The 13,949-nt window shown below is 43.1% G+C and overlaps 1 protein-coding gene across 2 annotated transcripts in view; it reads right to left on the bottom strand.

The window, feature by feature from the left end:
• The window catches only part of LOC130585019 (ubiquinol-cytochrome-c reductase complex assembly factor 1), a 42,646-nt gene extending 28,704 nt beyond the window's left edge, over nt 1–13,942 (bottom strand). The window contains exons 1-5 of one of the 2 annotated variants that reach the window (XM_057385320.1): nt 13,887–13,942; nt 9,665–9,769; nt 8,070–8,174; nt 6,167–6,274; nt 3,821–3,893 (exon numbers count right to left, since the gene is read on the bottom strand). In XM_057385320.1, the coding sequence (XP_057241303.1) occupies nt 3,821–3,893; nt 6,167–6,274; nt 8,070–8,174; nt 9,665–9,769; nt 13,887–13,910 (415 nt within the window). In that variant the 5' untranslated portion in view covers nt 13,911–13,942. The remainder of the gene's footprint in view (nt 1–3,820; nt 3,894–6,166; nt 6,275–8,069; nt 8,175–9,664; nt 9,770–13,886) is intronic. The other variant, XM_057385321.1, reaches the window with a different exon arrangement.
• Between the last annotated feature and the right edge of the window lie 7 nt (nt 13,943–13,949).

Below are 13,949 nucleotides of genomic sequence, written 5' to 3'. Positions count from 1 at the left end.
TAGGTATGAAATTATTGTGACATTATCAGCTGGGGTATAAACCTGTTCTGAGCACAGAACACATCCTGGTCATGTCTGGTACCATAAGAGACAGGAACGCTCAGAACTATGAGGAGATGTGTTTTCCTGCAGTCATATTCTGCACTATAAATTCATCAAGTAAGGAATGCAAAACTTGACTTTTTCTTGATGGCTCATCTTTGCCACTAACACAACTTTAGGAAGGACACAATAGGATAATAGCCCCACATCCTGCAAAAGAACATGCACACTCTGTCAGTGCTCCCTGAATCCCTCACAGGCAGCAGCAGGAGCCTGTGAGGCACCTGATGCGGTATGGGACACAAGAATCAAGAGCTGTGTAATCTCCAGCCTTCTTGAGCTGCTTTGAGCCCCACTAAGAGCCATCCAAAAGGCTGATTTGGTGGGACCAGCTCCCTCCTGCTGCAGCTACCTGACTGAAGAGAATTAACAGTATTAATAGCTCAAGTTGAATTCAAGGTAACCCTACAGTCCATATTCATCAGCCAAACCCCAGTTCAGCTCTGAGTATCACCYGCCTGATCCTAAAAGTTCTTTTGACCTTTCAAGTCCCAGATCAGGCATGAAGCTCCTTCCTCACAGGCTGCCTCCTCCATTGCATCAGAACTACCCAAGCTCTGTGCCAAGCCTGGCACCAGCAACTTTCTTATTCCCTGTACTGCTTCCCTCTTCTTCAAACAAGAAACAGCTGAAGTCCTAAAATAGCTCTGCTTTCCACATAAGCAGCACATACAGACATTTGGGATATGGGATSTAAAGCAGAGCTCCCAAAGTTTTGTCTATGAGTGATCCAATATCAAGAGACAWGGAATGGCAAGCAAATAAAATTAACTGCAGTTTCATACTAAAGAGTCTCAATTAGAACACCTTTATATCCTAGAGTGGCCTCATCCACAGTCTGTATTTTGGGAACCGCTGTTCCAAGGCATATACAGAGACAGGCTGTTTACAGGGCTCTCATAATCTGCCACAATGTTGGAAATCCCACTGGGCATCAGCAGAAATGCAGTGAGATAGAAAGTGAGCCCATAAGATGTGAAATGCTATCACTGTCCTAGTCCTCACCACCACTCTGCCCATTCTTTACACTGTCCTCTGTCAGAGAGCTACCCTACAAACCACACACCAACCCAAGCTCCATAAGGTTATAGAGCAGTTGTTCCTATGCCACAACACAACCACGCCACAAAAGCAGGTCCAGAAATGCTGAAGAGGGAGGGTTCTGTGAAGAACTGGTTCTGTCCACTCAGGTTAAGGAGCCCACGAGTGGTTTCACACGTGAATGGCTGCTGCAGGTTTCCCAGGTCAGCTCAGCAGGTTAACAGCACTCACACACGGCTGGGAAAGAGCTAATAAGCTCTCCAGAGAGCAAAGCTACTCTGAGCTGTTCACCTGGATATCAGCACCCTCCAGAGCCAGCAGTGCTGGGGGCAGCAGAGCACAAACACAGCACAGGTCAGCACATGGCTGTGGCTCCAGCAGCACCGTCCTGCCCTGGGGCTCCTCACGGCATCGGGAAGGTGCAGCACCCACAGAGCTCAGGCACTGCTCTGCTGCTGCAGCACCAGGGCAGAGTTCACAGGTAATTGCTTTTCTTCCCACTAGTCCTCCAGACTGCTCCTTCAGTAGAGAGCAATGGGTTTAAGCAATGTCCATCTTTAGTTGAAAAAGGAAAAGAACAACTCCTGATGAGGAGTTTGATGAAAACATGGTGAACTCGAATGCTGGGTCTCTTGCTTCATGCCATGTTCCCCTCTCAATCRTGCACTCCCTGGCAGCTGCTTTGTGCCAAAGCTGCTCTCCACCAGAGCCTTCCAAGTACCACTTCAGCTCACCAATACAGCAAACTAGGATATCAATAAACTGGGCTGTTCTCTTTCAGTGACCTGAACATTCACCAAGGACATAACTGTTCAGTCCAGAGCAGGGGCACAGGAGGATGGAAAAGTGAGACTTTTTCCTTGGGCCACTACTTCAACTCAGMTGCCCATGGAACCATAACTTAAAGCCTCTCCATGGCAAAATCATGTTAAAAGCTACCTGCCCATCCCAAACTGCCTGTGTTTTAGGGAAACCACTTTCCAACATGGATCACAAGTTTGTTAAATTTTTGAGCTAATCCCCCAAACWGCTGCAGTTCTTATGTAGACAGATGTAAAAAAAAAAAACTTCTTTTAACTGTTTTGCTATGAAAAAAATTATTTCTTTGAAACACAAGCACTGATCCCAGCACCACAGGTGCTTTTGCACCAMCAATGCATGATGCACCCACCAATCCCAGGAAACTGCCTTGTTCCTTACTGAGCAACTGTCTCAAGTCCATGCAAACATATCCTATTTTTTAAAATATATGTTTTCTTTTTAAGACAGTAAGACAACATAAAAAAAAAAACAAACTGAAGCTGGTTTTCTCAGTATTGAGCCTGAAAATCTGTGCCAGCACTTTTTTCACAGATATGTTTTGAAATTCCTTTAAATGTTAAGCTAGGGCAACATTTATATATCTTTGTACAATTAAACAGGGATAGTGAAACACCAGGTAAAGACAGCAAAGCCCCTGTCTGTGAGGTGAAYACCATAAACAGAGGAAACCCTATCTGAGCAAGCCTGGGAGGGCACACAGCTGGGAGAGGGTGTGCACAGGGAAAAGGAGRTTCTCAAGCTGGGATCACTACTGATGAATCCTACTGCTCACAGAGTCCTCTCACTCCTGCAACTGCTGAAACCACATCACAGGTTTGGAAAACCTTCTGAAAACCACTCAAAAATCCTGCAGTAGCAACATCATGTAATAAACCACCCTCAATAAGCYCTGCACTGGATGAAGGTGTGCCTTCAGCTGATCTCTCATGAGGCAGCAGTCGCAATCTGTGCTACCAGAAAGCATCAGGTAGCTCAGGAATCCAGATGACAGGCCAGATCCAAGTTTATTCTCAGCTAAATCACACTGACATGGGAAATAATTCACGTAAGAAAAAAAACTATTCTAGCTTCCAAAAGGCTCAGAAGTACATCTTCCCCCTTCACCAACCAGATTTGAAACTAATCAAAGGAGCAGAAGATTTTTTAGCTAACAGTTAAAACACTGTGTACAACATCAAAAATAAACATGCCAATCCAAGTCAGTATTATACCTATATATTTATAGGAGGGACTTRTATCTCTGTTCTAATCATACTCTGTACCAGTCAAGAGAAATGTCCTCATTTAATGCAGTCAGGGTCAGTGCAGAAGTGTAGAAAAAAGTGTAGAAGGTSTCTTAACTTGTAGCCAAACCTGCCCCACCCACAAAAGAGAGACAGACAGGTCATCCCTGTGCTCTGACCTTGTGTCATAAAAAAGTTGTGCATCAATAGATGGGGTGATTCCCTTACCTGCACCCCAGTTATACTGGGAATGGGAGAGGGACATGGAGAACCTCTGACCACTATAAAGAGGAAAGACATACTTGTATTCTTTGTTTATCCTACCCCTAGTAATAAAAAATGGCAACACCCTTGAAAGTCCAGGATATTCGGAGTTTTACCCATCCCACCCCTGCTCCTGTTCCCCACAGAAGCAGGTAAAATATAACAGYCTCATACTCCAGAATCTCCCCTTGAACCCCTGTCACTCCAGAGCTTAAGGGAAAGCTGCAGTACAGTCAGCTGCCAGCTCTGGTACAGTCTGACAAGTCTTTTTGTTGTCATATTGATCAGCATAAATTTATCCAATGACATCATTCCACCGTAGTTCTCTTACCAGGGCAGCATCCAAACACCATCAGCCCACTACTTACTGTTAAAGAACTCCTCATAGTCAGTTTTCTCCACACAGCACGTGTACATGCGCAGCGCTGCCACCTTGATCTTCTAAACAAAAAGAAGAGACAACTCCTGAAGCACTCATCACCAGAGCTGGTGAACACTGCTGGTTTTGTTAAGTACACTGCCATTTCCTGAAAATGCCTCTTTCGAGAATCACCATCACTTGAGATTTTCAGGAGCACATTAAACTATTATATTTGCCAACAATGGCATGAGTATAATTAATCTTGGCTTGAAAGAAAAAAAAATATTGAATGTCTTTCTGAGTATCCTTCCAAACCTAGTATGTTATAATACCTGATATAATTACCGAAAATATAAACTAAATGGCTTTCCTTACAGAGTCTCCAAAGATCCCAATTTGAAAGCCCTAGTTTTTTCYATTAATTTTAAGTGATGTTTATAATTGAGAGCACTTTGTGTAATTTAATTTTAAATATTAAAGAAGTCATTTACCATACATGTCCTAAAAACAGTGCTTTTTTTTTTCCCTAGAGAAATAAAACTTGACTGACTAAGCATCRTAAGTGAGAAGGGAATCCCAAATGATGAACAACATGAGGTATTCCCAGGTGCTTTGGCACTTCTCATTTTGTTCCTGGCCTGCCCCTGCACCCCAAATACCTCCAGGGTATAACCTAGAACACAGACACATGTGCTGAAGTTTCAAAGAGCACAATGACTAATAGCAAAAATCTTAAAGAGAAGTGGGTTTGGATTGCTTTGGTTTGGTTTCTTGGTTGGTTTTTTTTTTTCTAGTGACATATACTAGTGATTATCTCAGTGCTCACCATATTGCAGGGATGACTACCATGCCTATTAAATTGCAGTTCAAATCACCATAGTAATTATTTGTGTCTCCACCAACCAAAAGAGAAACAAAGAAGTTACAACTGATTGCTGAGGAAACACAGGAGCCCATTATTTTTCTTATTCAGTAATCTCAGGCTTCTGTCAAAAATCAAACATACATCTAAATTTCTTGAAGTAAAATGATTTACATTGCTTWCAGGAGTTCTGAAGGTTTCCCTTTTAAAGGAAACACTGCCTGGCTTGTGAGCAGAGATCTCCCTGGTGAGAGCCACTGCCCCAGAGCAGGCATTACTAGACATTAAAAACATATTGTAAAGAACAGYCCCCACAATCCAGCCCTTAAATAACACAGGTAACAAAGGAGAAACTGATGAAATTTAATCATGGAAGTTTTAGGGTGTAGAAGAGGTGTGGGGGAAGGGAGAATAAAATGGAAAAAAAGCAGAGAAATATTAAGAAACTTCCCAAAGATCTCCTAGAGAGCACTGGCAAGGCCAAAAATGAACTCAGGTCTCTCGGGCCCTAACCACAAAATAACTCTCTCCCAACCCAGGTTCCCCAGCCAAAAGCAGGCAGTAAAGAGCAGCAATTAAGGAGAACTCTGAAATCAACACTTAGAGCTAACAAGAATCTTTATTACAACAATATGTACACAAGCACATGGGAGAGAAACTACACTCTCATGAGGTTTAGCATCACCTGATTAAAGCAACTGATTTTAACCAAAATACCCAAGCCTGTTACATGTCATTTATCTTTATTTTACAATTTCTGAAGAGCAGAATGCAATCAGCAACAGTTTCAAATAGTCCCAGAGAGGGTGCACTCTGCCTTGCAGCTATTCAAAGCACCTTAAATTTTTCTTATTTTTAATCTTTTTATTCATATAACTGGTTTTAATTCCAACAKAATTAGGCTCAGTCCTTCTTTCAAGATGCCTTTTCCTCTCATTCTTTTATACTCTTTCCTAGTTCAGAGAAAAGAAATTCTTAATTTCATCTTTTTTTCTTTTGCATAAAGAACTGAAGGTGTCTTTTACAGAGCTGCTGTTATCAACTGCTTTAGGAAGGGCCATTTAAAAAGAAAAAGAGAAAGAGAAGGATCTGTTTGTGACTCTGCCACAGTCAGCTACCCCTGAGCAGTGACCAGAACAACTACTACACCACATCTCATCACTGACTGCTCAGCAAATCCCCTTGGGTAAGGCTCTTACTCTGTTCTTTGGTGCATRAATGAAGTGAAAAATCAGATATCTGAGGAAAATCAAGAAGGATTTAGACTCTACAAACCAAATACAGTATTGTTGCATATGTCAATGATGGCAAGTCACAGACAATGGAGGCTCAAGATACGAGTTATTAATTCCTTGCATCAGAGAACAGGAATTTAAATTAAAATTTTTCCATTAAGTACTGCTCCTATTATAAGAAAGAGATTTGGGGTGTTTTTTGTCTGCTTTTTAGAACTATAAAACAACCTAAAGAATTACTTAATTACTGCWTTACCCATCTGCTGTACTTGAGTGGTCCTGTGAACCCCATTGCTTCTATTATCCTTGTAAAAGCACCCACTTTTTCTTCAGACGGCTGCAAGGAATCTTTTCCAGAAAGATGCTGTAAAATTGAAATAGCACATATTTCAGTCTGAGCAATTAAATCTGACACATCATTTTAGTTAGCAAAGCTACAAATTTAACAGAGAATTTTAGGGGTTTTTTTGCTTGCTTTCTTTGTTCAACAAAACAAAAACCTGTTTAGGTCTCCYCTGAAAATATTCCACGGGTTTTCATATGTGACAAACCTCTGTTTATGAATGCAAACATTGCATAACCATTGTGATAAAAGTATCCCACTGGAAGCTCACATTCAAACAGTTTGTACAGAAATCTGCTTTCCAAAATATAGCTCCTATCCTAGACTCCCATAATCTTTCTAGGTGTATGTCTTTACTCAGGCTTAAGCTCACCATTAACTCCAAATCACTTTCCCAYCAGAAGTGCATAGTCAAGTTCACATTGCAAAGATGAATAAGTATTTCTCTATTCAAAATAATGAAGTTGCAGTCCAAAAACCCACCTCAAACCTACACTGTTGTAAACTGCTTCCTCTCTGGTCATAAATCCTGCCTGGCTTCTTACATCATGGCTAGTTTAACCAAGAAGTTTCCCAATTCATCTTTCAACCCTTGTACCCCTGCTTTGCCCTTTCCAATACACCAAAAGCAAATCTTGAGTCCTTGACCAGGCACTCCAGGTTTGTTTAATCTACTGTCCTGTCACCAYTGCTCTCCCAGATCTGCTCTGGAAGTGCTGCCTGTGCAAGTAGTAGAGAGAAGTGCAGGCAGGAACAGGGATTAAGGGGATGCACCATGTTTGGGAGCCTGGATTACACTTTTAACTCTGGCCATGATAAACTATGCAACCCTTTTGTATATGCTTCAATATCTACCTGCAAAATGTTTGGTTTACCTCACCAGCTGAAAAACACTGAAAAATTGRCTATAAGAGGGAAAACCTAAATGCAACTAAATGCAAAGAGCAGGCAGGGGTTCTTTCCTTGCATCTTTCTGATTTTTCTCCTTTTGTCCTATCCATGTCAAAATAATAAATTTAAAATCCTTCTTAGTATGTACCTCTAACTCCACACTAGCAAAATGCACTATTAGCTAGATAGCAAACTGGGGTTATTGTTTTCATGGAAGTTTTACCCACCAGTCCCTAACTTTCTTTTTCCTTCTGTCCCCTCGCTCYTCAGGCATGCATTCCATTTCACCATTTTCTTTGCACTGGGTTAACAATAGCAGGATCAGGATACATGCTAATTGTGAGATGCTAACACTCTCAGTTTAAGTGGTAAAYTGATCTTATGGAGCTGATTCATGCCTCAGAAAACTTTTATTCCAAGACAAWAAATGTAAAAGACACACAGATCACAGATAAACAAATTATTACAGATGAACAGTAAGCAAATTATGACACAACTAGCTGTTATTAGTAGACTGCGCAACAATTTTCAGTGTTTAGCAGATAGCAGAACAGTCATCACACATTATTTCCAAACTAAAGAATCAGAAATYGTGTCCTTTTTAATAAGGAAGTGTGGAAGGAACATCTGCCCCCAATATCTTGACTTAATTTCTTTCCTCATTGGAAGGAAGTCCTCAGCCTTGTCAATGGAACCTTCATCCTGAKAATCCAACTGTAACTGCACCTTCCTATGCCTGCCCTTCATTTGCTAGAAAGGAATAGAATTCTTCCTGAAATTACTGGGCCCATTGTTTACACTATGCTAAAACAACTTAGAGAAAGGCTGAATAGTCTCCTACATGTTCTGAGAAGTGTTTCACTTCCTGTCTCTGTAGAATCTCTAGCACTTGTGCCCTCCAACAATAAAAACACCCTCTTCTCACCTTAATTGTATTGTAAAAGGATCTGTTTTGCTGTGTAATGGCTCCATTGGCTTGAATCAATCCACCCCAGAACTTAGAGAGCTGGAAGGGGCCAGCCTTGYGTCTCTAGGAGAAATGACAAAAAAAAAAGAAAAAAAAATAAGAGAACACCAACTTTACATCACCCACCCACAGTTTGCTTCCAAGTCAGTTACTTCTGGCTCATCCTGAAAAACTCTGTATCACAAAAAGCACGAATTTATTATCATAACTGCTACAAACAAAATAGCTGTGCATGCTTAATGCCCCATACCACACATTTTCCAGTGTTCCATAAATCTGCTGGTGGAATGGACTGGCAGAACACTACACTCAAAAGCCACAGGCTGTCTGCTTTGACTTTCTTACACTACTTYTAATTATGGGGCTTGTCTCTTAATAAAGACTAATTGCTTTTCCTGACTTAGCAGACAAACAGCTATTTTTATGTACAACTTTACAGCCCATTGGACTGGACTTGAGAAAACACAAATTGCAGTGTAAAAGCCACCACTACAACCCCTGTAACTTGCAAGCACGTGACTTCTATCATAAAGCTACTGCACAACACAGGAAGGAGGAGTGGGCTCCCCAGGAAAGATGCTGGACACTGAATAATCACACATCACAGCCTCCCAAGCACACTCAACTTAGCAGTACCTTATTTATKAATTAATTCAGACAAAGTAAATATGCTGTTCAGAGCAGTCATCCCCAGATGTGTACTGAATGTACTGGTGGCTCAGAGAATGCCCAACTTCRTCAATAACTTCACAACTGCTCATTTCCACATCTACTCCCAATGTCACGTGCTACTGGTATGGACAGGTGCTTTAACAGTACAGTTGCATTACGAAATCACTGGCAATTTTTCCAGAACTGGGAGATCTTCTCCAAGAAAAGACACTCAAGCCAAAGAGTTTACAGGGGAAACTGAAGCCCCTACATCATGGTTCTATGACAYAAGTGATATACAGGAGGACGAAGAAGAGGCTTAACCCCATTTTGCTTCATTGAATGCAGGAAAGAAACTCAAGAAATACAATCTCATTCCGTTCATTTTACACACATTTTTCAACCCTTTATCATTAACTGCTATTTCATGATTTAATTTATTCTGGACAGACACACCCTGGCACTATGCTGTTTGTCACACAACTGGAAGGTAAACTGCAAAGCTTCCACAGGAACAACAAATGTRCTGTGCAAGGTAATCCATCAGTACTAGGAAGTCCAAGGATTTTCTACAGTATAATGTTCTGTAAAATAAAATGCAAGGAACTACATGCAATTGTGACTGGTTTGCAATAGCTGATTTGGACAATTCCATTTGGACTTCTGCATTTAATCTTCTCATACCAGATCATTTAGATCTATTAAAAGACAAACCCGGGCATGTAATGGAAGAGTGGAAGCTCACTCATGCAGCAGCAGAGAGCTCTAAAGTTGCCTTGATATTTCGGCAACACACAATGAAGACACCACTTTTGGAAGCCTCTTCATTAAAAACCATTACTTTTCCTTGGTAATTTAAGATCACTCCAGTTTTTACACAATAACATGCTCTGATATCCTACCTGGAAAATACTGCAGAGCATCCGCCTACACTGGCCCGGGACTGCAGCAGTCTGTAGCAATCCACTGCATCCTGCTATCCATTGGGTTACTCCAGTCTGGCAGCTCTACAACAAGGAGACGAGCAGTGAAGAAAAGGACTCAAAGACACAGAAACAGTTTAACTGTCCTTCTGCTTCCACAAGTTTTATTCATTCATGACAAGAACAACATGGAACTGTGGTGGGGTGGGGGAGGGGTGTAGGTTGGATATCAGGAAAAGGTTCTTCCCCCAGAGGGTGCTGGGCACTGCCCAGGCTCCCCAGGGAATGGGCACAGCCCCAAAGCTGCCAGAACTCCAGGAGCRTTTGGACAATGCTCTCAGACCCAGAGTGGGATTGTTGGGATGTCTGTGCAGGGCTGGGTATTAGACTCAAAGATCCTTGTGAGTCCYTTCCAACTCAGGATATTCCATGATTCTAAAAACCCTCAGATTCAACTAACAACTTGTGCTTGACAGGAGTATAAATTTTGATTACAAAAATATTTTGCCTTCCAGTACAAGTCTCCAACCCAAGTCTGATGGCAGAAACAGATGAGTGGAAGGAAATGGTGGGCTGTCTACATCACAAAACCACACCACAACTTTTCTGTCTATACAATAAATTCCAAATGCTTAAAACGTATTCTTCAGTTGACTGAGTGAGCTCTAAAAAGCCYTCATCCAACTCACAGCTTTTATGCATCTTTGTTTTACTTTACTCAGCCACAGCTAAGAATTTTAGTATCCCAAAAGCACATATTGTCCCAATAAATTTCAGTGAAGGTAATTATTTTCTGTCATGACAATGCCARCAAATACAAAATAGAGGTGGGGCTTTCTTTGCCTGGCCTTTCTTTGCACCACTCACTTTCTGCAATATTCAAGCTAGTACAGTACTTGCCTCCTTCATTACATACACTACATTAATACTGGAAATAATGCATATATCATTGGAATTGAWATGCCTTTTTCTAATAAAAATATGTTCATTTTCCACTGGCCATGAAGGTGATTAAGAGACTGATGCATCCAACATATGAAGAGAAAATTTGTCTTGAGAAAGGAAGAATTTAGGAATTTTTTTCAATTTGTATTAATACCTGATGGGGTGGGCAGTCAGACTGTCCTTAGTGGTGCCCAGTGAAAGGACAACACAGACCAGCATATGCCCACAGATGAGGAGGAACAGACACAAAACAACCCTGAGYTCCTGTTGCCCTCCTGTGACCTTCACAGTCACTGCTGTCCCTCAAGTGCAGCCATCGGCCTCACAGGCTGCACCTCCACCCCTCCCAGAGCTCCACTTTGGATWCATTAAAGGAACTGATTTGGGGGTTTAGAAACTGCAAAGGGAGAGATGCCCTACCATGACAAATGTGCTTAGTGTTCACTGCTTCTACACTTTCCCACTTTTACTGCAGCAAAACTACTCAGGTTTCTGCTCCTTGGATGTAACATCACTGCCATYACYGCCCRGCAAGTGAAATTATGAAAATGATACATTTCTATCCAAAAAGCCATTTCAGCTGAGTCACACAAAGTAAGATTTTTGAGACAATCCAGTGCTCTGACATAAACAGTTTAACACAGTCTTCAATGAGAAGGAAGGAAACATTTTTTTGTAAACAATTACTACAAGATTCTAAGGATCTGACAGAACATTTTTGAGGCTTTTTCTCTGTAATAAGAAGGAAAACGTGACCAGGTTGGGGTACAGCTTAGAGGTTTAGAGCTGTTGAAAAGCACAACTCCAACAAAACTAGACAGAGACATATCAAAACATAAAATCAGCATAAATACACTTAGAAGTTGAGATGTGATAAACAATCTAGTAATAAAGAAAACASACACCAGGGAACATGAAGAGCTAAGGAATTTTCTCTAAGCCAGCATCACCGTTTGCAAAACACAGCCTTACTTTCAAATTACAAGTGGTACTTTTGCTTCTGCCCTTAGCAGAAAGAAAATGTACCAAGCCTAAACTAAACAGGATTACTCAGGAATAGTCTGCAGACAGCTGCCTTGTCAAGAGAGATGAAAGAATATCAATAGTCTTCTAAATCCTCTTGGCAACCTTTAGGAAAATTCTTAAGTAGCAGACAAGTTATTTATCAAGGTATCTTGGGCAAAAGCCAGATTTATCATAATGCCAGCATTAATGAGTAGAGCTGAAATGTCAGGGCTGTATCATACACCAGRAGTTTGAAGTGAGACCAAAAAAAAACTTTCCTTATTTACAGTAGAAAGAAAAGACACGGAAAGTTTGAAGACTTGCTTTCATACAATTAAGCAACCATGAAATTCTAATGCAGAAGCAGGTGCTGAGAAATGCCAGGGATAAGCAGTGCTTGAGCGGAGGCTGAGCAYACTTCAGATCACAAAAATGGCAGATAACTACATCATCTCCTCTCTAAAGAGAAACCTTTCTGGTCAGGCTGAAAAGTCGAATCAGCTTACTTTGCCACATGAATGCCAGCAGCAGCTGGGCGAGGAGCTGGCCAGGACAGGTAAGCCCAGGAGGCAAATYCCCTTTAGAAGCAGGTTTTCATTGCAAGCCCTGCCCTTGGGGAGCAGCTCCACAAACAGTTGAGCCCATCTGGTGTCTCACTGCTCTCCCTGCTCCCTTCCTGCGGGACTCCCCCCCTCCCTGTCTGCTGACCACTGCCTCTTTAATGTTTTCAAACKGCAAGAACCTGTTGCCACTGTTCTGTTGCTCCAGCATCTGAATCATGGGGGCCAAGAAAAAGGCAGGCAACAGAGCAAGGACAAARCACGGAGAAAGGGCAGAGCTGGGAGGAGAAAGCAGGAACTCAAGGTTGCTGCATTTCAGCTGCTCTTGGGCAGGTTTGTGCTTGGCTGCTTTCATCTTGAGAGTGGAAAGGGCAGGGYGCACCATGCCTGGGGAAACCACACCCATCAGCTCCGAGAATTTGGGGRACTTACTTCACAAGTGGATATTGTCCCCTGACCAAAGGCTTTCCTGTTCCTGGGAAATCTGTCCCCACTTARCAGCACTGCCACCCCTGTATTTGTGTGGTGACGTAAGATCAGACCCAGGTACAAAATTCCTTTTTCTAGACAACATGTTAAAAAGAGGAGCTCTGCTGCAGATGCTTCAAAGATATAGAAAAAGGCATAATAGAAAAAATGCACACAAATGCATAGAAGTGATCAGAAATCCACACACTCACAGGAACCCAAACACTTTCAATTTTAATTACAGAACCATTTGGGCTGRAAGAGCCCTCTAAGCTGATCAAGTCCAACCATTAACCCAGCACTGCCRGGTCCACTATTAAACCATGTCACCAAATGCCAAATCCTCAGTGTTTGAACACTTCCAGGGATGGTGTGGCAGTGCCTGACCASTAACACAGGAATTGGAATCTTTACACTATCGTTGCTATCAAACAGCCCCGGAGTGAGAGGGGAAGGTCCCACAAGGGCAATGCCCACCCCACAGGGCACACACTGAGCTCAGAAAAGTCCCACTGGCAGACACATGTCTCCAGCCCTAACSAGGTGCCCAAACCCTTACACAAGAGAATCACAGGAGCAATTACATTGGAAAAGACCTCTGAAATCATCGAGCTCAGCCTATGACCCCAACACCACGATGGCAGCTAGACCATGGCACCGAATCCCTTGCACAACTCCAGAGATGGTGACTCCACCACCTGCATGGGCAGCCCCTTCTAAAGCCTGACCACCCCTTCTGTGAAGAAATTCCTCCTGATGTCCAACCTGCACCTCCTCTAGCAAAGTTTGAAGCTKTTTCCTCCCATGCTGTCCCTGTTCCCTGGGAGCAGAGTCCGAACCCCACCTGGCAGGCCCCTCCTGTCAGGGAGTTGCGGAGAGCCAAACCTCCCCACRCCGGAGCCTCCTTTKCTCCAGGCTRAGCCCCTTTCCCAGCTCCCTCAGCCGCTCACGGGGCTAACATCCCTGAACACGCTCCAACTCCACAGGAACCCTTTTGCACACATAAACTCCGCGGGGAAAGCTCGGTCCGCTGCTTCGCCAGAGACCGGGTGCGAGGCCACAGGGCGGGAAGCGGGAGCAGCCCCCGCCGACTCCCCTCGGGCAGCGGGAGAGGCCGCCACAGGGGCGGAGCGGGGACAACCCAGCCCCACGCACCGCTCGCCCCTCGGCACCAGCGCTCTCTCCCCTCCTTCCTGCCCTCCCTCCCTCCACCCTTCGCTCACCAGGGCCCGCGCCAGCGCCGCCATCAGCCCCCGGCGCCGCTTCCGCCGGCGCAGCCCTGCCCC

Source organism: Malurus melanocephalus, unplaced genomic scaffold, assembly GCF_030028575.1.
Source record: "Malurus melanocephalus ecotype Western Australia unplaced genomic scaffold, MMel_1.1 scaffold_810, whole genome shotgun sequence".
Classification (NCBI taxonomy): Eukaryota; Metazoa; Chordata; class Aves; order Passeriformes; family Maluridae; genus Malurus; species Malurus melanocephalus.
Note: the sequence above shows the minus strand (reverse complement) of the source record. Positions and strands in the feature narration are given on the sequence as shown.